We start from the raw sequence: 22,693 nt of genomic DNA on the forward strand, positions 1-22,693 counted from the left end.
TTTCTTAGCTATAATCTGCAGTCGATGCAGTTATATAGAAAAAATGTCGAAAAAAGAAAAATATAGAAAAATAATTAAAAATATATATTATTTTAGCTACAATCTGCATTGGCAGTTAAACATAAAAATGCCTAAAAATATGAAAAATATACAAAAACAATGAAAAATAAAAAAAAATATAATGTAAATTATTTTAGTTATAATCTGCATTTTTTTATATTTATATATAAAAAATTATATATAAATATATATATTTAAAAAATTATATATATATATACATATATATTGTAATCTGCAGTTAAATGCAAAAGATATAAAAAAAACTATAAAAAATATATATATTTTATTTTGGTTATATTATTGCATTTATTACAGTCAAATATAAAAAAATGCCTAAAAAACGCTCAATAATAATAGAAAAGCATATGTGCCTAGACAAGCCTAATACAGGTTTAGACAGCCTCCTTTTTATAATGACGTTGGTTCGGGAGTTTGGGAGGAGTGAAAATATGTTTATCTGCAAAGCTGCAAAAATAATTTAGGATGGCACAGTCTAAATACTGCATGGGCAGAGCAAAGCCTTGTGGCGTTGCCTGGAAAATGCAAAAAAAAAAAAAAAAAAAATCTAGAAACACGAGCAAACATCTGCTGGGTTACAGAAAGGTTTGTCTGCGCCGTCCGTGCTGTTTGTGTGCCTCTCTAATGAGAGTGTTCAGCCCTCTGCACTCCATTGATTGGCGGATCCATCCTGCGTGGAGCTGCCTCCTGGCATTCAGCCATCCCTGCCTTAAAATGGACGTTTGGAAATAGAATCCGTGCAGGAAGATAATCACAAATGTCACGTAGACATAAAGAAATGCTAATGCTGAGCTGGGAGTTGTAAAAATATTCGCATTTTTCTGTGCATTTCTATTCTCCCTGCAGCATAAAGTGCTGATCCGTGCCCGTCAGCCTGCGGGGAACGTCATTGTTTATAGTCTATACATACATCCATATCTGCCCCTTCCCCAAATCCTTACACAACATATGGAATGGCCCACTAAATCCTGTAAAACCCCGGCCGTACGATCCGCCTCGGCTCTCACTGCCTTTGTGTGAAATCCTGGACCCCCTGGTTAATGAAGCAGCGAGGTCTCGAATCGAATTTCAGCGGCTCTCTGATTTAATTTGGACATTTCAATACTAATTGTCATTATTTTTTTTATTTTTTTTTTAACCATATGAAGCCCCTGAACGTCCAATTGATAGAACGCGATCTCTTATCCTGCATCCATAGCGCATAAGCAAGGGACAGGAGAAGATTAAACAGGGAGCGGAGGAGATGGGAGGGAGGAAGGAGGGGGTTCAGGCAATTTAACAGACTGCCATAAAGTGAATTCAGTGATTTCTTTATTTCTGTACCGAGCGTTTCTGTAGGCATAAAAATGAAGAAATCTGCATTTGTGATATTTCAAGAACAATTCGGTATATTATTAAATTAAGAAGGAAAGACACAAATAAACGTATATATCAGTGGAATTCTGAGAGAATAGAAGAAAATAATCCCACGTGTGTACATTGAATATTGCAATAACCATGGATGATGGGAATATAGTAAAGATTATGCCCACAGAACATTATATATGTGTGTATACTGTATATATATACACAAACATACAGTTGTGCTCAAAAGTTTACATACCCCAGCAGAATTTTTGCTTTCTTGGCCTTTTTTCAGAGAATATGAATATATACCCCATTTCTTAACACCGTGTATTGCCCCCTCTAACATCAATGACAGCTTGAAGTCTTTTGTGGTAGTTGTGGTTAAGGTTCTTTATTTTCTCACATGGTAAAGCTGCCCACTCTTCTTGGCAAAAAGCCTCCGGCTCCTGTAAATTCCTGGGCTGTCTAGCATGAACTGCACGCTTGAGATCTCCCCAGAGTGGCTCAATGATATTGAGGTCAGAAAACTGAGATGGCCACTCCAGAACCTTCACTTTGTTCTGCTCTAGCCAATGACAGGTCGACTTGGCCTTGTGTTTTGGATCGTTGTCATGTTAGAACGTCCAAGTACATCCCATGCACAGCTTTCAGGCAAATTTGCCTCCAGTATTTGCTGATAACATGCTGCGTTCATCTTTCCTTCATATTTGACCATGTTTCCTTTGCCTTTGTACCTCAAACATCCCAAAACATCAGCGATCCACCTCCGTGCTTTACAGTAGGAATGGTGTTCCTTTCATTATAGGCCTTCTTGACCTCTCTCCAAATATAACGTTTATGGTTGTGGCAAAAAAGTTAAATTGTGGTCTCATCACTCCATTTTACCTGTTTCTAGAAGTTTTGAGGCTTGTCTCTGTGCTATTTTGTGTATTATAGGGGAGACACTTCGTGGCATTTGCGCAGTAATAGCTTTTTTCTGGTTACTCGACCATGCAGCCCATTTTTCTTCAAGTGCCTCCTTATTGTACATCTTGAAACAGCCACACTGATACTTTTCAGAGAGTCCAGTATTTCAGCTGATGCTATTTGTGAGTTTTTCTTTGCATCCCAAACAATTTTCCTGGTAGTTGTGGATCACATTTTTGTTGGTCTCCCTGACCGTGGTTTTGTTTTTACAGAGCCCCTGATTTTCCATTTGTTAATCACAGTTTCAATAGGAGCAATGGGAAGACAGGAGATAAGATTCCTGGGCCCCTGAGCTGCCCCTCAGGCTAGGGGAGCCCTGTCTCTCCTTAAGGCCGGGATCACACACAGCGAGATACGGCCGAGTCTCGCAGGTTAAAACCAAGCTCTGGCACCAGCACTCCAGAGCAGAGCATGCGGCCGCATAACAATACATGGAGCCGCACGCTCCACTCCGGAGTGCCGGTGCCAGAGCTTGTTTTTAACCTGCAAGACTCGGCCGTATCTCGCTGTAGTGTGACTCTGGCCTTACTCAGGGGTACCCTTGATGGTAGCGAGGCCTGAGTCACCGAACTGTCCCTATCTCCTGTCCAGCCCTGAGCTAAGTCCTTAACCCCCCCACCCCAGGAGGTAAACCGTAAAGGAAAACACTGATAAAGACCGATAGGGATAAACTAAATAGCACCACAAAGCAAACTATCAGGACGACACAATATGTGCGTGGAGAGAACACAATACAAATAGAGAAATGAACAAACAACGAAGTATACTTCACCAGACTCCAAATTAAGATTTGAGTATGAACAGCTACTCCAACACAGGACTGGTAAGCAAGAGGCACACAAATGCTATAGTACACATCCAGGAATGTTCTGTGCCATACTCTAAGGGAGAAGATGTTCCCAGCAGCCTCAGCCTATAATTGACACTAATCAAAAAGTTAAGTCCTGCAAAGCTAAAAATCAGAGAATAAACCACTGCAGATGACCAAACTCAGGCTGAGCAACAGGAAGGTTTAAGACTGCACATCAGACTCCCCAGTGTGAACAGTCTGAAGCTGGCAATATTTGAACACTGCTGACTGGCATTATCAATTCCAGATCCATTGACAATTCTTTTGCTTTCCCCATGAAACACAATCCAGAAATGTCAGTGGCTGGATGAACGATGCAATAGTCTGTCTGGATCCCAGAAACTCACTCAGCTTTTATGCACACACTGATTACAAGCAAACAGGTCACAGTTTACCTTTAGTAGCCATTCAAACCCATTTGTGTCAACTTCAGTGCATGTTATCAGGCCAAAATCACCAGGATATGTGAACTTTAGATCAGGGTCATTTCGATGTTTTGGGTTGCCATTATGATTTAAAAAGAGAAAACACAGTAGTTTGACAATAAATGGCTTCACCCAGCCACTAACCATGAGTGGAGAAAAAGTTTTGGTGTTATCATTCATATTCTCTGAAAAAAAGGCCAAGAAAGCAAAAATTCTGCTGGGGTATGTAAACTTTTGAGCAACTGCTCATATACTCAATGCACAACTAGCACTACCATATTATGGCCTTGGTGTCCTTCTCCAATAGACATACATGGCCAAAAATGATGCAAGACAGAGCACGCTCTGTCTGCATAATTATAGTCAAAGGCCTCGTTGGCGCACAACCCTAAATCCCGTTTGGCGGGGTGTTCAGAGGTCAATGGAGTCATTTAACATAAAACACTGTATGAACCCAGCCTAAGCCATTCATTTTGTAACAGAAAAATATTGCTTGTGTCATCTGTATATTATTGATGGTAGATCGACTTTTCCTTCTCTTCTTCCAAAAGACACAACTTCTTTTTATTTTTTTTTAGAAATAATCTAATGAGGTCATTTTTTGTGTGGGACAAGCTGTAGTTTTGAATGGCACCATTCATTTTCCCATATAATGTACGGTAAAACATGCTTTAACTAAGAACCAGGGCCTGTGTTCACTAGGGGTGTCAGTCTGTTGGATGAAGCATAGTCAAGTGTGGTGTTGGAGAGCGATCAGCCAAAATGTGAGCTTTAACTGGGGAAGAGACATGCCAGAGTCTCTCTCTCTGCATAGGATCAGCTAGGAAAGCTCAGCAGTCTGTGTGTTGGAGATGCAGCCTGGTCAGTGTGAACTGTGCCTGGAGTTGAATACTTCTGCTTTGGTTTTGAATCCTTGGAGCTTTATGAAAGATATAAAACTTCACGTTTTGACCAAATCGCATTGCTTGTGTGAACGCTACCTAATGCCTACCTGAGAGCATGAATCCCTACAGTGCAATAAACTGGTGAAAAGAGAAAACACAATTCCGCCTTTGTTTTTAGGGTTTTGGTTTGACAGTGTTCTTTGTGCTGTAAAACATGGTAACATGATTCTCCAGGTCATCATGATTTTTATATATATTTTTTTAAATTTTGGGGACATATTTTAAAAATATATATTTTGCTTGTGTCACCATTTCATGGGACCCGTAACCATTTTTTTTTGACCAACTGCAAATCTGGTGATTTTTTTTCTTTAAGGCATTTGAGGAAATGAATGTTATAGCTTGGCCCCCGGCGGTACCAAATATATTTATTGTGGGGTGAGGGGTGTTTAAAAATGTTTCAGTTTTTCTTTTCCAATTTTTAACAAATCTCTTTTTAACACATTGTTGAATCACAAATAATAAACCTAATGTTTGGGTGAACGAACACTTCACCCGGCAAAACATAGCAATATCATAAAATGTCAAAGTTTATATTTTGAAAATGTTTATTTTATTATATTATGTTTTGTTCCCTAGGGGAACCAATTTTTTTATTTGGTAAGGACTTAACCTAGCCATAATAAAAAGAAAACTTACTGGTGGACAAGTATCAAAGGAGACATTTACATTAATTAAGGTAGGTCCAAGACTTTGGGTCATGGAGGGCAATAAAGTTTGTGGCATTTATCCAGCTTAGGCATGATCTTCATATGTGTCTTCTTTGGATGAACCACCACAGTAGAAGACCTCACTGGTTTACACTCCGAAAAGTAAAAGATGGGAAGAGACAATAGTCACAGACACTCCAAAGCTGAACCCCCCATGTGCAAGAATATACCTACTATAATACTACTATGTCACGTGGCTCAGTGGTTAGCAATGCAGCCTTGCAGAGCTGAGGTCCTGGGTTTACATCCCACCATGGACAACATCTGCACGGAGTTTGTATGTTCTTCCTGTGTTTGCGTGGGTTTCCTCCGGGCACTCCGGTTTCCTCCCACATTCCAAAGACATACTGATAGGGAATTTAGCTTGTGAGCCACATCGGGGACAGTGATGATGTCTGTAAAGCGCTGCGTAATAAGACAGCGCTATATAAGCAAAGCATATGAAATAAAATAAATAACCACCAAAAGGCTGTGTGCACACGATGCGGATTTATTGCAGATCCGCAGTGTTTTTTTTCCCGCGCAGAAACGATGCAGATCCGCAAAGTGATTTACAGTACAATGTAAATCAATAGGAAAAAAAAATGCTGTGCTAATGGTGCGGAAAATTCCGCATGAAAAACACTGCGGAACTAAAGTAGTAGCATGTCACTTCTTTTGTGCGGATCTGCAGCGTTTCTGCACTCTTCCATTCTAGAAATATGCAGTGGTAAAAAAACGCAGGAAATCCGCACAAAAACATACAAAATCCGCATAAAAAAAGTGTCAAATCTGCACCTGCATTTTCTGTCAGGAGATGCGGATTTTGTGAAGAAAATTCTGCACCCCAATCCGCAATGTGTGCACATAGCCTAATACTGCTCCTATGTACAAGAATATAACTACTATAATACTACTCCTATGTACAAGAATATATTATATCTACTATAATACTGCTCTTATGTACAAGAATATAACTACTATAATACTGCTACTTGTACAAGAATATAACTACTATAATACTGCCCCTATGTACAACAATATAACTGATATAATACTGCTCCTATGTACAAGAATATAACTACTATAATACTGCTCCTATGTACAAGAATATAACTACTATAATACTGCTCTGCTATGTACAATAATATAACTACTATAATACTGCTCTGCTATGTACAATAATATAACTACTATAATACTGCTCCTATGTAGAAGAATATAACTACTATAATACTTCTCTTATGTACAAGAATATAACTACTATAATACTGCTCTGCTATGTAGATGCGTAGAAAGAATATTTTTATTTTTTGCTTCTGTTTAGTTAGTACCGTATAAAAAGCTGAATTGAACACACCATATCAGATTTTGTTATTTTGCTTTATTTAGGATGTTACGTAATAAGACACATAATGACTTGAACATATAAAAGGAAATTATATCACATACAGGACGGACTAGCAAAGTAAGTCATCACATACTATAGAAATGAATAAATAGATCCTGGACTTCCCTTAGACTGTAAACATTGGATGGATGAAGGGACCCGGACTGATAGGAATACTGAGGTCTCTGTACGTCTCAGCTGATGGGGTACAGCATGATGGCCACGACCTTGTTACACACCACGAGCCAACATGTAATCCCTACACCACCTGAAATTAGAAATACATGTACAGTGAATAACCTGCGTATATAAGAGTCTACCTGGTGTTAATGTGGCTGACATTCCCGCTACACAAGAGTTGTCACACAGCAAATCGGTCAGTTACGGAGGGATGCACCACATTCCGCTAGATCAGTACAACTAGACAGTTGTGATCTTATGGAAACAGCCACTACAGAACGGGAAATAGGGGTCAAATTGGATGTGCAGTTATTATATAATCACAATCAAAATGGACATTTTTCTAAAATGTTTAGATCCAAATACTTCCATACTATGCCACATACAGTGGGTACAAAAGTATTCAGACCCCTTTACATTTTTCCCTCTTTGTGTCATTGCAGCCATTTGGTAAATTCAAAATAACAGGATTTTTGGTTGCTTACCGTAAAATCTGTTTCTTGAAGCCTCCATTGGGGGACACAGGAACCATGGGTGTATGCTGCTGCCACTAGGAGGCTGACACTATGCAAATAAAGTTAGCTCCTCCTCTGCAGTGTACACCCATACTGGCATTATACTCTTCAGTTAGTGAGAAAGCAGTAGGAGATAAATAACAAGGTTGAAAAACCATAACCACAAACTTGAGAACTGTAAACGTGAGAACAGTCATAAGACATAGAACAACAAAAACATTGGGAGGGAGCTGTGTCCCCCAATGAAGGCTCCAAGAAACAGATTTTACAGTAAGCAACCAAAAATCCTGTTTTCTTTATCGCCTCTCAATGGGGGACACAGGAACCATGGGACGTCCCAAAGCAGTCCCCAGGGCGGGAAAAACAGACTTCCATCAGGTCAGAGGACTCACCACTGCCGCCTGCAGGATCCTTCTGCCTAGGCTGGCGTCCGCCGAAGCGTAGGTACGGACCTTGTAAAATTTGGCGAACGTGTGGATGGAAGACCAAGTTGCAGCTTTGCAAAGCTGTAGGGCGGAAGCCCTGTGGTGCACCGCCCAGGAGGCGCCGACTGCCCGGGTAGAGTGAGCCTTGATCCCAGGAGGGGGCACTCTGTTCTTAACCCGGTAAGCCTCCAGAAATGCCGTTCTGATCCAGCGAGCAATAGTCACCTTAGAAGCCGGTTGGTTGGCCTCTGCGCGGGCCATCAGGTATGACGAAAAAAGAATCCGTCTTCCGGAAAGTGGACATTCTATCAGGTAGATCCTCACTGCCCTGACTAGGTCCAGCTTGTTCAACGATCGCTCCAAAGGATGAGTCAGAGCTGGACAAAAGGAAGGAAGAACGATGTCCTCGTTGAGGTGGAAGGTGGAAACCATCTTAGGAAGAAAGGAAGGCGGAAGCCTGAGGACCACTTTGTCCTGGTGGATGACCAAGAACGGAGGATGGCAAGATAGAGCCGCCAACTCGGAAACGCGGCGCATAGAAGTGATGGCCACAAGAAAGGCCACCTTCCAAGATAGGACTGACAGGGAAATCTCCCTGAGGGGCTTAAAGGGGGAAACCCTCAGAACGTCCAGTACCAGGTTTAAATCCCATGAATCCACAGGGGCCCTGTACGGAGGAACAGCATGGGCCACTCCTTGAAGAAAGGTCTTAACCTGTGGTCGGGAAGCTAAAGTCTTCTGAAAAAGGATGGAAAGCGCAGAGACCTGGCCCTTCAAGGAACTAAGAGCCAGGCCCGAATCCAGTCCTGCCTGAAGGAAGGCCAAAATGGAAGGCAGGGAAAAGGACATAGATGAAACGCGGTTGGACTCGCACCAACGGAAGTAAGCCTTCCAGGTACGATAGTAGATCCTGGAAGACGAAGGCTTCAGAGCCTGAATCATGGTGTGAATCACCCGGTCCGAAAGGCCGGATGCTCTTAGAACTGCGGTCTCAACAGCCACACCGTTAAACTGAGCGACCGAGATTTCGGGTGGCAGATCGGACCCTGAGACAGCAGATCGGGCCTGTCTGGAAGGCGCCAGGGAGCGTCCGCGAGAAGATTGAAGAGCTCCGCGAACCAAGCTCTTCTGGGCCAATCCGGGGCGATCAGGATGACCGGCACCCTTTCCGCTTTGATCTTCTTCAACAGTTTGGGAAGTAATGGAAGGGGTGGGAACAGGTAGGGCAGCACGAACTGTGACCAAGGAATGGCCAGAGTGTCGAAGCCCACTGCGAGAGGATCGTGAGACCTGGAGATGAACTGCGGAACCTTCCTGTTCATTCGAGAAGCCGTGAGATCCACGTCTGGAGTCCCCCATCGAAGACAAATCTGATGGAAGACCTCCGGATGCAAGGACCATTCCCCTGCCGCGAGGCCCTCGCGGCTGAGGAAGTCGGCGGCCCAATTGTCCATGCCGCGGATATGCACCGCAGATATCACAGGAACCGTTGCCTCTGCCCAGAGGAGGATGTTGGATACCTCAGCCAAGGCCAAGGAGCTCCGAGTCCCCCCTTGATGGTTGACATATGCCACCGCCGTGGCATTGTCCGTCTGGATTCGGATTGGAAGACCCCTGAGAATCCTTTCCCAGTGACGAAGGGACAGAAAAATGGCCTGGATCTCGAGGCCATTGATCGGCAAAGTTGCCTCCTGCGCCGACCAGCGGACCTGTACAGTCAGGTGGCGAAACACCACACCCCAGCCAAGCAGGCTGGCGTCAGTCGTAACCACCTGCCAGTGAACTGGAAGGAAGGACCTGCCCTGGGAGACGAGAGGTGACGTGAGCCACCAGTTGAGAGACCGTTTGACCTGGGGAGAGTCGGATCGGGCGGTCCAGGGAGAAGACAGGCGTGTTCCACTGAGACAGGATGGCTTGCTGAAGAGGTCACGAGTGAAATTGGGCGAAGGGAATCGCTTCAAATGTTGCTACCATCCTCCCCCAAACCTTCATGGCCGATCGGAAGCAGGGAGACTGAGGGCCCTGGAGCACGCGTATGTCCTGACGAAGGATGGATCTCTTGTCTTCGGGAAGAAAGACCTTCGCCTGACGAGTGTCGAAGCGCATGCCCAGAAAGATGATGCGCTGAGAAGGAATAAGGCAGGACTTCTTCCGGTTGACCAGCCACCCGAATCGGGCTAGGGTGTCGAGAACGATGGACAGGCTTTCGTGGGCCTGAGAAAAGGACGGAGCCTTGATGAGGATGTCGTCGAGGTATGGAAACAGAACCAGGCCTCTGACCCTCAAGATGGCCATCAGCGCCGCCATGACCTTCGTGAAAACTCTTGGGGCGGTTGCAAGACCGAACGGCAGGGCGACGAACTGAAAATGTTCCTGAAGCACTGCAAAGCGCAGGTATCGGTGATGTCCCGGGAATATCGGAACGTGGAGGTAGGCGTCCTGAATATCTATGGAACACAGAAATTCCTGAGCCTTCATGGAAGCAATTACTGAACGAAGGGATTCCATCCTGAAGTGCTTCAGATGAACTCTCCTGTTCAGCAATTTGAGGTCCAGAATGGGACGCACTCTGCCGTCTTTTTTCGGTACCACAAAAAGGTTGGAATAGAAACCTGTGAACCGCTCTTTTTCTGGGACGGGAACAATTACCCCGGCTTTGAGAAGAGAAGTGATGGCTGCGAAGAAACCCGGAACTAGAGCGGGATCTCTTGGAGGTCAGGATTCGAAAAAACGATCCCGGGGTCGTGAAACGAACTCTATCTTGTATCCCGAGGATACAACTTCCCTGACCCATGCGCCCTCTACTGAGGAGATCCAGATGTCCCTGAAGAAGAGGAGACGGCCGCCCAGTCGGGGAGGTGGGTTGTCGACTAGCCGAGAGTCAGGCCGAGGTGGTTCTTCCAGTCCTGGACCTGGAGGACCTACCCTGGGAGTAGCGAGGACGCCAGGAAGGAGTGGGCCTAAAGGATACCGCCTTCTTCTCTTGACGTGCCTGTGGCCTCTGTTGCTGCTGGGAGAAGGAGTTTGATGCCGCGAAGCGACGAAAAGGCCGAAAAGACCGAAATTGACGTCTAGGCGGGGGGTGACGAGGCTTGGCCTGGGGAAGAAGGGAGCTTGTGCCCCTAGTAGCGTCCTTAATGATTTGGTCCAGCTTAGAACCAAAAAGACGAGACCCCTGAAAAGGCAGGCTGGTAAGGGACTTTTTAGAGGACAAATCCACCTGCCAGGCCTTAAGCCAAACGGTCCGGCGGATGGCAACCGCGTTGCTGGACGCCTGAGCCGCACAAGACGCGGCGTCCAGGGAGGCGGAGACCAGACATTCACCCGCGTGAGAAATCTTGTTGGCAAGTTCCGACAGCTGTCCGGAAGGAACCCGTCCAGAATGCCCTGACCGAGCTGTTTGGCCCATTTGGATATGGATTTTGAAACCCAAGTGGAAGCAAAGGCCGGGCAAAGACTGGCTGAGGCCGCTTCAAAGGCTGACTTCGCGAAAGATTCTATGACTATCGCTAGAATCCTTCAGAGATGCTCCGCCGGACAGTGGGAGGACCGTGTTGGTGGAAAGTCTGGAAAGCGGAGGATCCACTAAAGGAGAAGCCGTCCAATTAGCGGTGAGCTCCGGAGAAAAGGGATATAAAACGCCAAGTCGCTTTCCTCTCTGAAAGCGTCTGGTTGGGTTCTCTCTTTCTCTGGTCATAATCTCCTCGAATTCCGAGGAGCGAAAAACTTGGAAGGTGGTTTAGCCCGTCTAAACGAAACCGCCTGATCTGCGGGTTCCGTAGAGGACTCCTTGATGCCACAGGTTAGATTTATCGCTCCAATGAGATTCTGAACCATATCCCTCATGGTAGCAATTAGGTTCGAATCCAGCTCCGAAATATCCTCCGAGAGCGCATCAGAGAACGCCTCGCCTGACTCAGGGGAGGAGGATCAGGAGGACGCCGACCGCAGAGGAGGACCGAGTGGCGAGATGGAGCAAGAAGAGGACTACTCATACAGACGAAAAAACACGGATACCAGGTTGCTGCAGGCCTGGAGGAAGATGCTGTGGATCTCCGGCGCAGATGGTGTGCTGTGCCTCCAGAGAAGATCGCTCTGCGAAGTTCTCCGGCGAAGGTGTGCGGCCCGATGCAGAAAAACTCTTGCCCTCAGTGTCCAGCAGCGGCGTGGAGGAAGGGGCGGAGCCAGCCGAGATGGCGTTGGTGGGTGGGGAAAAGCAGGGCACAGATTGTCAGGCGGGAGAAAGCCCGCCCGATGAAAAAGGAAGTGGGCGGAGTGCGGCACCGGAAGTAGGCCCCGGAAAAGCCGGGGCCAAAATTAGAAGCCGGTGACCGCCGCCGGTGACCCCGCGGCGCAGACGTTGCCCGGCTGGAGCGGTGCGACAGCCGCCGCATGAGAGCACTACCGCTGGTGAAGTGTCGCAGGAGTAGGCCCCAGAAAAGCCGGGGCCTAAATTAGGGGCCGGCGACCGCCAGAAGCAACGGTGCTGGCTGGTTGTGGAGGTGAGCGGCGCGGCAGTCTGTGAGGCCGCCACATAGAAGGGGGAGGGAGCGCTGTCACGGGCAGGTGGTACGCCGCAAGTAGGCCCCGGGAAAAGCCGGGGCCTAAATTAGGAGCCGGCGACCGCCGAGGGAAAGGCTGCAGGCAGGAGTGTGCCGCAAGCAGGCCCCGGGGGAAGCCGAGGCCTGAAGGAATAACGGCGACGGCGACCGCTGGGGGAACGCGGTGGGGCAAGGTAAAAGTAGCGCGGCTAGCAGAAAAAAACGCCGCGCCAGACAGAGCCACCGCGCAGGGAACGGGGAAAGTGCTGCAAATGCAGCGATGACTCCGCGCTGAATCCTAGGAACCCCTTTAGGAATACTCACCTAGTAAAATCCCACATTGTCTGCTACTAACCTTGGGAAGATATCAGACGTCCATAGGAGCTGGTGATGGACGTTCTCGTCTCCTCCGACCGATAGGCTCTGGTGGGCGAGTGGGTGAGGGACGGGGCCAAGACCGGACTTCTGAGCACGCTTGTGTGCTAGGCTCTTGCTCCTGGAGAGGGATCTATGAGGATACGGGGTGGCAGTACACGCCGTACTCATAGTCCGCTTGTGGGAGTACAGGTGTGACTGTTCACCCTGTATCCCTGAAAAGGAACGACGCACATTGAGGTAGATAAGGGTCTAATGAAAGACCCGTGTCCACCTCCTACTGACACTAAACTAAACTGAAGAGTATAATGCCAGTCGGCGGGGTGTACACTGCAGAGGAAGAGCTAACTTTTTTATTTGCATAGTGTCAGCCTCCTAGTGGCAGCAGCTTACACCCATGGTTCCTGTGTCCCCCAATGAGAGGCGATAAAGAAAGTTCGTTTTTTTTCTCAATGTACACTCTGCACCCCATCTAGACAAAAAACAGAAATGTAGGAATTTTTGCAAGTTTATTAAAAAAGAAAAACTGAAATCTCACATGGTCATAAGTCTTCAGACCCTATGCTCAGTATTGAGTAGAAGCCCCTTTTGTGATAGTACAGCCATGAGTCTTCTTGGCAATGATGCAACAAGTTTTTCACACCTGGATTTGGGGATCCTCGGCCATTCTTTCTTGCAGATCCTCTCCAGTTCCGTCAAGTTGGATGGTGAACGTTGGTGGACAGCCATTTTCAGGTCTCTCCAGAGATGCTCAGTTGGGTTTAGGTCAGGGTTCTGGCTGGGCCAGTCAAGAATGGTCACAGAGGTGTTCTGAAGCCGCTCCTTTGTTATTTTAGCTGTGTGCTTAGGGTCATTGTCTTGTTGGAAGGTGAACCTTTGGCCAAGTCTGAGGTCCAGAGCACTCTGGAAGAGGTTTTCATCCAGGATATCTCTGTACTTAGCCGCATCCATGTTTCCTTCAATGACAACCATTCGTCCTGTCCCTGCAGCTGAAAAACACCCCCCATAGCATGATGCCGCCACCACCATGTTTCACTGTTGGGGTTGTATTGGGCAGGTGATGAGCAGTGCCTGGTTTTCTCCACACATACCGCTTAGAATTATCACCAAAAAAGGTCTATCTTTGTCTCATCAGACCAGAGAATCTTATTTTTCATAGTCTGGGAGTCCTTCATGTGTTTTTTAGCAAACTCTATGCAGCTTTCATATGTCTTGCACTGAGGAGAGGCTTGTCTGGCCACTCTGCCATAAAGGCCCAACTGGTGGAGGCTGCAGTGATAGTTGACTTTGTGGAACTTTCTCCCATCTCCCTACTGCATCTCTGGAGCTCAGCCACAGTGATCTTGGGGTTCTTCTTTACCTCTCTCACCAAGGCTATTCTCCCACGATTGCTGAGTTTGGCTGGTCGGCCAGGTCTAGGAAGACTTCTGGTGGTCCCAAACTTCCTCCATTTAAGGATTATGGAGGCCACTGTGTTTGGAGCAACCTTGAGTACTGCAGAAATTTTTTTGTAACCTTGGCCAGATCTGTGCCTTGTTACAATTCAGTCAGGATCAGTAATGCACTGTATGTACACAGTGACTGCACCAGCAGAATAGTGAGTGCAGCTCTGGGGTATAATACAGGATGTAACTCAGGATCAGTAATGTAATGTATGTACACAGTGACTGCACCAGCAGAATAGTGAGTGCAGCTCTGGAGTATAATACAGGATGTAACTCAGGATCAGTAATGTAATGTATGTACACAGTGACTGCACCAGCAGAATAGTGAGTGCAGCTCTGGGGTATAATACAAGATGTAACTCAGGATCAGTAATGTAATGTATGTACACAGTGACTGCACCAGCAGAATAGTGAGTGCAGCTCTGGAGTATAATACAGGATGTAACTCAGGATCAGTAATGTAATGTATGTACACAGTGACTGCACCAGCAGAATAGTGAGTGCAGCTCTGGGGTATAATACAAGATGTAACTCAGGATCAGTAATGTAATGTATGTACACAGTGACTGCACCAGCAGAATAGTGAGTGCAGCTCTGGAGTATAATACAGGATGTAACTCAGGATCAGTAATGTAATGTATGTACACAGTGACTGCACCAGCAGAATAGTGAGTGCAGCTCTGGGGTATAATACAAGATGTAACTCAGGATCAGTAATGTAATGTATGTACACAGTGACTGCACCAGCAGAATAGTGAGTGCAGCTCTGGAGTATAATACAGGATGTAACTCAGGATCAGTAATGTAATGTATGTACACAGTGACAGCACCAGCAGAATAGTGAGTGCAGCTCTGGAGTATAATACAGGAAGTAACTCAGGATCAGTACCAGCTTAATGCATTTATGAAATTATTTCTTATTCTGCAGCTGTGAATCGGTGTTAGAGGGGTAAGCGTTAAATGCTCAATGTTACCTGCAATACCAGTGGGAAAAGCTACAAGACGTTCCAATGGTGCAATCCATTTACTAGGCAGCACGATCACCGGTTCGGAGTAGTATTTCCATATAAGAGAGATCATTAAAGCAGCCTAGAAAAAAAAAGAGTATGCACAAGTGTCATATTTTCTGCTCATGTCATTTACTCCGTACATCATTAGTCCTGGAGTTAGGACCGGCGGAATTCTTGGTCCTTGGCACTAAAAATTAGAGGAGCCCAGTAGTCTTCACACATTATGTACTTATTAATTACCAATATTATTTTTGACAGTTTAATTATAAACTTATTTTCCATAATGTTCTATCCACATAGAGACAATGTGGAAAATGTCCTCTGAAGCATAGAATACAGACCGCCATTCCAGTCCTTGGCAGCTTTCTTGTGAGCCTTGTTAGCGGGTTATTACCCCGGAGTCGCGGTTTGTCATTATTCTAGATCAGTGCTTCTAAGGGTATGTTCACATGCTGCGTATTTGCTGCAGATTTTGTGGCAGAAAGTTCAGCAACTGTCTGATCACCTGAAATAATCTGATTCGTATAAAAGAAATTGATTTTCAGTCGTCGCAAATATTTCTGTAAAAAAAACCTGCAGCTGCTCCTCTGTTTGTCTGCAGCGCTGAAGTCATGTGAACAGCGCTGCAGCCAATCATTGAACTTAGTGGCTCTACCTGTGGTTGCACCGCTGCGTCTTTGGACGCACATTCAGCTGAAATCTATTGCGGAGCAGAGAGCCACCGGCTCTCTGCACTGCAATACACGAGGTTGGCCAATCAAAGCCCGGCAGCAGATGTCGGCTTGCCAGTGATGGGTGGCATATGGCAGTGATACCATGGGTTACCCATGCTGGCACACCGAAGTCAGCTGCCAACTTATGTGCAGGCTATAGAGGAGCACACCGCACATCACGGGAACGGGGAAAGGTAAGAATAATCATTTGTTAATTTTTAAAATGTGCTGGAAAAGAATGGAAAATGGACAGAATGGGGGTATTGTCCCAGGAAAGGGCCCAGGATGGGGACATTATACCAGGAAGGGGCCCAGGATGGGGGATATTATACCAGGAAGGGGCCTAGGATGGAGGATATTATACCAGGAAGGGGCCTAGGATGGAGGACATTATACAAGGAAGGGGCCTAGGAAGGGGGACATTATACCAAGAAGGGGCCCATGATGGGGGATATTATACCAGGAAGGGGCCTAGGATGGAGGACATTATACAAGGAAGGGGCCTAGGATGGGGGACATTATACCAGGAAGGGGCCCATGATGGGGGATATTATACCAGGAAGGGGGACATTATACCAGAAAGGGGCCCAGGATGGGAAACATTACATCAGGAAGGGGGACATTATACTAGTAAAGGGCCCAGGATGGGGGTCATTATACCAAGAATTCTAAGAAAAGGCCCAGGAAAGGGGACATTATTACTGGAAAGGGCCAGAATGGGGGAGATTATTACTGGAAGGAGCCCAGGATGGGGGACATTATACTAATAAAGGGCCCAGGATGGGGGACATTATACCAAGAAGAGCCCCAGGATGGGGGACATTATAATAATAAAGGCTCCAGAATGGGGGTCTTTATACCAAGAAGGGGGCCAGGATGGGTGACATTATTACTGGAAGAGGCCAGAATGGGGGACATTATTAACAGAAGGAGTCAAGATGGAGGACACTATCATAGGAAGCGGCCCAAAAGATTATTAAATGGCCCAGGGCAGGGGGCATTATTACATTTTAGGGAACATTATACCAGGAAGGGGCCCAGAATGTGGGACATTGTTATAGAATGTGGCCCAAGAAGGACCCAGGATGGGGGGAAATATTACTGAAAGGGGCTAAGATAATAATAATCTTTATTTTGGGGACATTATTCCTGGAAGGGCCCCAGGATGGGGGACATTATTACAGAGAGGGGGAAGCTTATTTCAGGAAGGAGCCAAAACAGGGGATATTATTACATGGGGGGCGAACATGCACGTCTTTATAAGATAAAATGCTGCAAGAGGCCATACATATGAAAAACATGCAGGTGGGGGTCTAGGTCCAAATTTTACCCCGGGGGCTCACCGAACTGTAGCTACGTCACCGCAGGAGACTGTTTCTCTAGGCTGCACAGACTTGTCTTATTTCTCTAGCAGCCCAAGTTGCAACAAGGGAAAGAATACCGAAACTTCACAAAATATTATAAACTTCTTTCCAAGTCGTTGCACCTCCAATATTATTTACACAAGGATAGCCCCCCAAAAAATGGTGACGGGCACAAGCAGTGACTTGCATCTGTAATACCGGACGTGAAGCGGGTGCATTCATCGCAAAGGACGAGACTGGTTAGTATTAAGCCTCCGGACATTCACCCTCTGCATGGCGTCAGGGGGAATTTCTCAACATGGATTCACCGCATGATAAAAAAATAACACGATGGGCAGAAATATACATTTTTGAAAGAATCTTTTTGATACGAATGAGCAAAACAACGCAAAAAGGAAAAAAAAAAAAAAGGGAGCCGGAGCAGGTGTGCGCTTCTCCCCGGAATGTAAGGACATGACATCTCGGCTTGTGATCTGTACAAACCAGCAATAATAGAGAGGTAGGAAAAAAAAAAAATCCGAAATGCTGTTTTGTAAGTCAGATCTTGCCAAGGGCAACAATTTCAGCCGTCCCAGTGCTTTTTATGCATGAATTCTTTAATGTCAGGGAGGGGCAGCTGCCCGGGCATGAGTTGTCTTACAGCTACAGGGAATCCACCAAACCATTCCTACAGAAGTGCACACTGGGTGTGGTGGCGAGAAAGAATTGCCAGATTGTAAAACAGCGAGCCGTGAAGTCTCGGGGCTGCTAGTGCTGAATATGTCACACATGGTGCAAAGAAGTGCCATCACTCGACAGGAGTATAACATACGACAAGAATCGTATCGAACGTGTGATAAAAACTAAAAAAAAGTCCTCGCTCTAAGAAAAAAAAAAATTTAAATAGATTTTCTTGCAAAAAAAATACATAAAAAGAAAAAACAAAAAAAGACCTATCTAAATTGAAAAATGAAGTTTATTTGTCGTGAAAACGGTACAGAAAATAAAATATAACAATGCAAAAACAAACTGAAAAAAGGAATTAAATATTACTATACTTATTGTACCCCAGACAGAGCACACCTGTGAATTGAAAACCTTTCCCGGTGACTACCTCTTGAAGCTCATCAAGAGAATGCCTAGAGTGTGCAAAGCAGTCATCAAAGCAAAAGGTGGTTACATTGAAGAACCTAGAATATAAGACATTTTCAGTTGTTTCACACTTTTTTGTTAAGTATATAATGCCACATGTGTTAATTCATAGTTTTGATGCCTTCGGTGTGAATTTACAATTTTCATAGTCATGAAAATACAGAAAAATCTTTAAATGAGAAGGAGTGTCCAAACTTTTGGTCTGTACTGTATATCTATATATATCCATTGCTCAAAAAAATAAAGGGAACACTTAAACAACAGAGTATAACTCCAAGTTAATCAAACTTCTGTGAAATCAAACTGTCCACTTAGGAAACAACACTGACTGACAATCAATTTCACATGCTGTTGTGCAAATGGAATAGACAACAGATGGAAATTATTCGCAATTATCAAACATGCTCAATAAAGGAATGGTTCTGTAGGTGGGGACCACAGATCACATCTCAGTACCAATTCTTTCTGGCTGATGTTTTGGTCACTTTTGAATGTTGGTTGCGCTTTCACACTCGTGGTAGCATGAGACGGACTCTACAACCCACACAAGTGGCTCAGGTAGTGCAGTTCATCCAGGATGGCACATCAATACGAGCTGTGGCAAGAAAGTTTGCTGTCTGTCAGCGTAGTGTCCAGAGGCTGGAGGAGCTACCAGCAGACAGGCCAGTACACCAGGAGACATGGGGGGGGGGGGGGGGACTGTAGGAGGGCAACAACCCAGCAGCAGGACCGCTTCCTCAGCCTTTGTGCAAGTAGGAACAGGAGGTGCACTGCCAGAGCCCTGTAAAATTTCCTCCAGCAGGCCACAAATGTGCATGTGTCTGCACAAATATTTAGAAACCGACTCCATGAGGATGGTCTGAGTGCCCGACGTCCACAGATGGGGGTTGTGCTCACAGCCCAACACCATGCAGGACGCTTGCCATTTGCCACAGAACACCAGGATTGACAAATTCGCTACTGGCGCCCTGTGCTCTTCACAGATGAAAGCAAGTTCACACTGAGCACATGTGACAGATATGACAGAGTCTGGAGATGCCGTGGAGAGCGATCTGCTGCCTGCAACATCCTTCAGCATGACCGGTTTGGCAGTGGGTCAGTAGTGGTGTGGGGTGGCATTTCTTTGGAGGGCCGCACAGCCCTCCATGTGCTCGCTAGAGGTAGCCTGACTGCCAATAGGTACCGAGATGAGATCCTCAGACCCCTTGTGAGACCATATGGTGCGGTTGGCCATGGGTTCCTCCTAATGTAGGACAATGCCAGACCTCATGTGGCTGGAGTGTGTCAGCAGTTCCTGCAAGATGAAGGCATTGAAGCTATGGACTGGCCCGCCCGTTCACCAGACCCGAATCCGATTGAGCACATCTGGGACATCATGTCTCGCACCATCCACTAACATCACATTGCACCACAGACTGTCCAGGAGTTGGCGGATGCTTTAGTCCAGGTATGGGAGGAGATCCCTCAGGAGACCATCCGCCGCCTCATCAGGAGCATGCCCAGACATTGTAGGGAGATCATACAGGCACGTGGAGGCCACACACAATACTGAGCATATTTTCCTTGTCATGAGGCATTTCCACTGAAGTTGGATCAGCCTGTAACTTCATTTTCCACTTTGATTTTGAGCTTCATTCCAACTCCACACCTCCATGGGATATTTATTATGATTTACGGGACATTTATTTTGATTTACATTGATAATTGCTATGTTTTATTGATCTGAACACATTCCACGATGCATTGAATAAAAATATGCAACCGGAATATTTCATTCAGAGATATCTAGGATATGGTATTTTAGCGTTCCCTTTATTTTTTTGAGTAGTGTGTATATATATATATATACTAGACGGTGGCCCGATTCTAACGCATCGGGTATTCTAGAATATGCATGTCCACGTAGTTTATTGTCTATACATACACATATACACACACACACTTATACATATTTATACTGTGTGATGAACACTGTTAAAATGCTGAAAATCCCCCAAAACTTGCAGAATTTCTTGGGTCTTCAACCACCCCCCAAAAATTTAAGCATTTCAAATAGTGCAAATACACACTATGTACAAAGAAAGAAAAAAGCCAGCTCACCGATATGTGGAAGGAGCACGGAACTGCGTCCTGACTCGACGTAGTGCAAATCGAAGTAAAAGAGAAAAATGTTCCAGCTTCTTGATAAAATGTAAAACTTTAATCCATCATATAAAATAGTAGAAGACACACTCCTGGGACAATGCCATATCACAAGTGAAGAAAGCTACGCGTTTCGACCATACGGTCTTTGTCACAGCTGATCTACTCAGCAGTCCATCCAGTATAAGAAGGACTGACCTACCAATGGAAAGGTAAAAAAAAAAAAAAAAAAAAAAAAAAAAAAAAAAGAAGGGGCTCACCTGACCAAGAGTACTTGCAGTGCAGGCACAGATTCATGTATTTATATATTACATGTTTTTAAGCCTTTTTTTTGTGTGTGTTTTTTTCTGTCTTTTTTTGTATTTTCATATATATGGGATTTATTGTATCTTACCATTGTGTGTGTGTATATATAGATCAGCTGTGACAAAGACCGTATGGTCGAAACGCGTAGCTTTCTTCACTTGTGATATGGCATTGTCCCAGGAGTGTGTCTTCTACTATTTTATATGATGGATTAAAGTTTTACATTTTATCAAGAAGCTGGAACATTTTTCTCTTTTACTTGGAAATACACACTATGACTTTTCCCCCCAAAAGAAAAAAAGGAATATCTATCGCTGTGTAGTCTGATCCCACAATCATACTCATTACTGTTCCGTTTCCTACTGTTCTGTATGGTTTATTAGCAAAAAAGTAATGGGCAGTTGGAAGAGATTCTGACTACAGGTTCAGGGTTTATTTGTAGTCTGTTACCATGGAGACACTGTTTGTGAAAGGAATTTGTAATCAAGACCAATTTTAAATTTGCATCATTTTACTTTCTTGGATAGATTGGGACAAATAAAAAAAAGGTGTAATGCAAGAAGGAAATAGAGGCCAAAAGTAAAAGTGAGGTGATTTAATGGCTGTCATTCTTTGCTGAATGATTTACGTTTAGGTATATAGGATGAGTAAACCGCACTAATCCTTTGTTATGATAAGCAGCGGTGAGAAGCTGCGGTGACATTTCCACCCTCTGGGGATTATGCAGTGATGTCATCATATTCAAGGATCTTTTTGACAGACCTCATCTAACCACTGTGTGGAATTTTTGATGAAGTGTGTCACCGATCTCAAACAGCCACTCCACGTCCCAGGATAGGTGATGATAGGTGATACTTTCTTTATGAAATTATTTATCTTGGTCAGAAACTAACCCCATTTGGACTATCATTGCTCTCTTGTGTGAGTGATACTGCGTATTTACTTACCAAACTGGAGGACATTGTCATTATTGACACTTGATTTTGAGTCATTACATAGTAGTATTCTTCACAGTATCACTATTAATGTTGCAGAATACTTATTGAAAACTAACAGCGTATAGTTCCATAGTCAAAATTCTGTTGCATTTTTTTGTTTAATAGCCAGTTTGTAAAACAACTCAGGGGCACAGCGATGGGGAATCCCCATGCCCATCATATGCTAGCATACCCAAGTTTTTCAGGGTGTGTGTGTGGCGCGCCCGCATTTTGTTTTAGGGGCGCTACATCGATGACATATTTGTGTTATGGTTTGGTGATGAGAGGAACTTTTTGGATATTGTTTCCCCCTTGAAAATAAATACAGTTGATCTAAGATTCATATATAGAACCTATAAAGGTCTAGCTGCTTTTTGGATATTTTACATTACAAAGGATCCCCCAGGGCAGACTAAAAGGTACAATTTACAAAAAAAAAAAAAAACACCACCACTAAGGCTACGTTCACATTAGCGTTATGCATGTTTGCGTCGGGCGACGCAGCGGCGACGCATGCGTCATGCGCCCCTATATTTAACATGGGGGATGCATGCGTCTTTTTGTGCTGCGTTGTGCGACGCATGCGTTTTTTTTTTGCCGCAAGCGTCGGGCCAAGAAAACGCAACAAGTTGCATTTTTCTTGCGTCCAAATTCCGGCAAAAAACGACGCATGCGTCGCAAAACGCAGCGTTTTTGCGTGCGTTTTGTTGCGTTTTTGTTTGCGTTGTGCGTTGCGTCGCCAACGCAGCGGCGCACAACGCAAATGTGAACGTAGCCTAATAGTCTGTTGAGGTGTGAGAGTCACCATCCATATCCCATAAAAAAGGGTATTTCTAAAACACACTACCTATGTATTATTACGAACTGTTTTAGGATGGTC

At 45.0% G+C, this 22,693-nt stretch overlaps 1 protein-coding gene across 1 annotated transcript in view; it reads right to left on the bottom strand.

Moving 5' to 3' along the window:
* Positions 1-6,663: 6,663 nt before the first annotated feature.
* Positions 6,664-22,693, bottom strand: part of GET1 (guided entry of tail-anchored proteins factor 1) — a 60,337-nt gene continuing 44,307 nt past the window's right edge. Inside the window, exons 4-5 of the mRNA XM_069760729.1 lie at positions 15,145-15,259; positions 6,664-6,957 (exon numbers count right to left, since the gene is read on the bottom strand). Of these exons, the coding sequence (XP_069616830.1) occupies positions 6,884-6,957; positions 15,145-15,259 (189 nt within the window). The 3' untranslated portion in view covers positions 6,664-6,883. The remainder of the gene's footprint in view (positions 6,958-15,144; positions 15,260-22,693) is intronic.

Source organism: Ranitomeya imitator, chromosome 3 (assembly GCF_032444005.1).
Source record: "Ranitomeya imitator isolate aRanImi1 chromosome 3, aRanImi1.pri, whole genome shotgun sequence".
Classification (NCBI taxonomy): domain Eukaryota; kingdom Metazoa; phylum Chordata; class Amphibia; order Anura; family Dendrobatidae; genus Ranitomeya; species Ranitomeya imitator.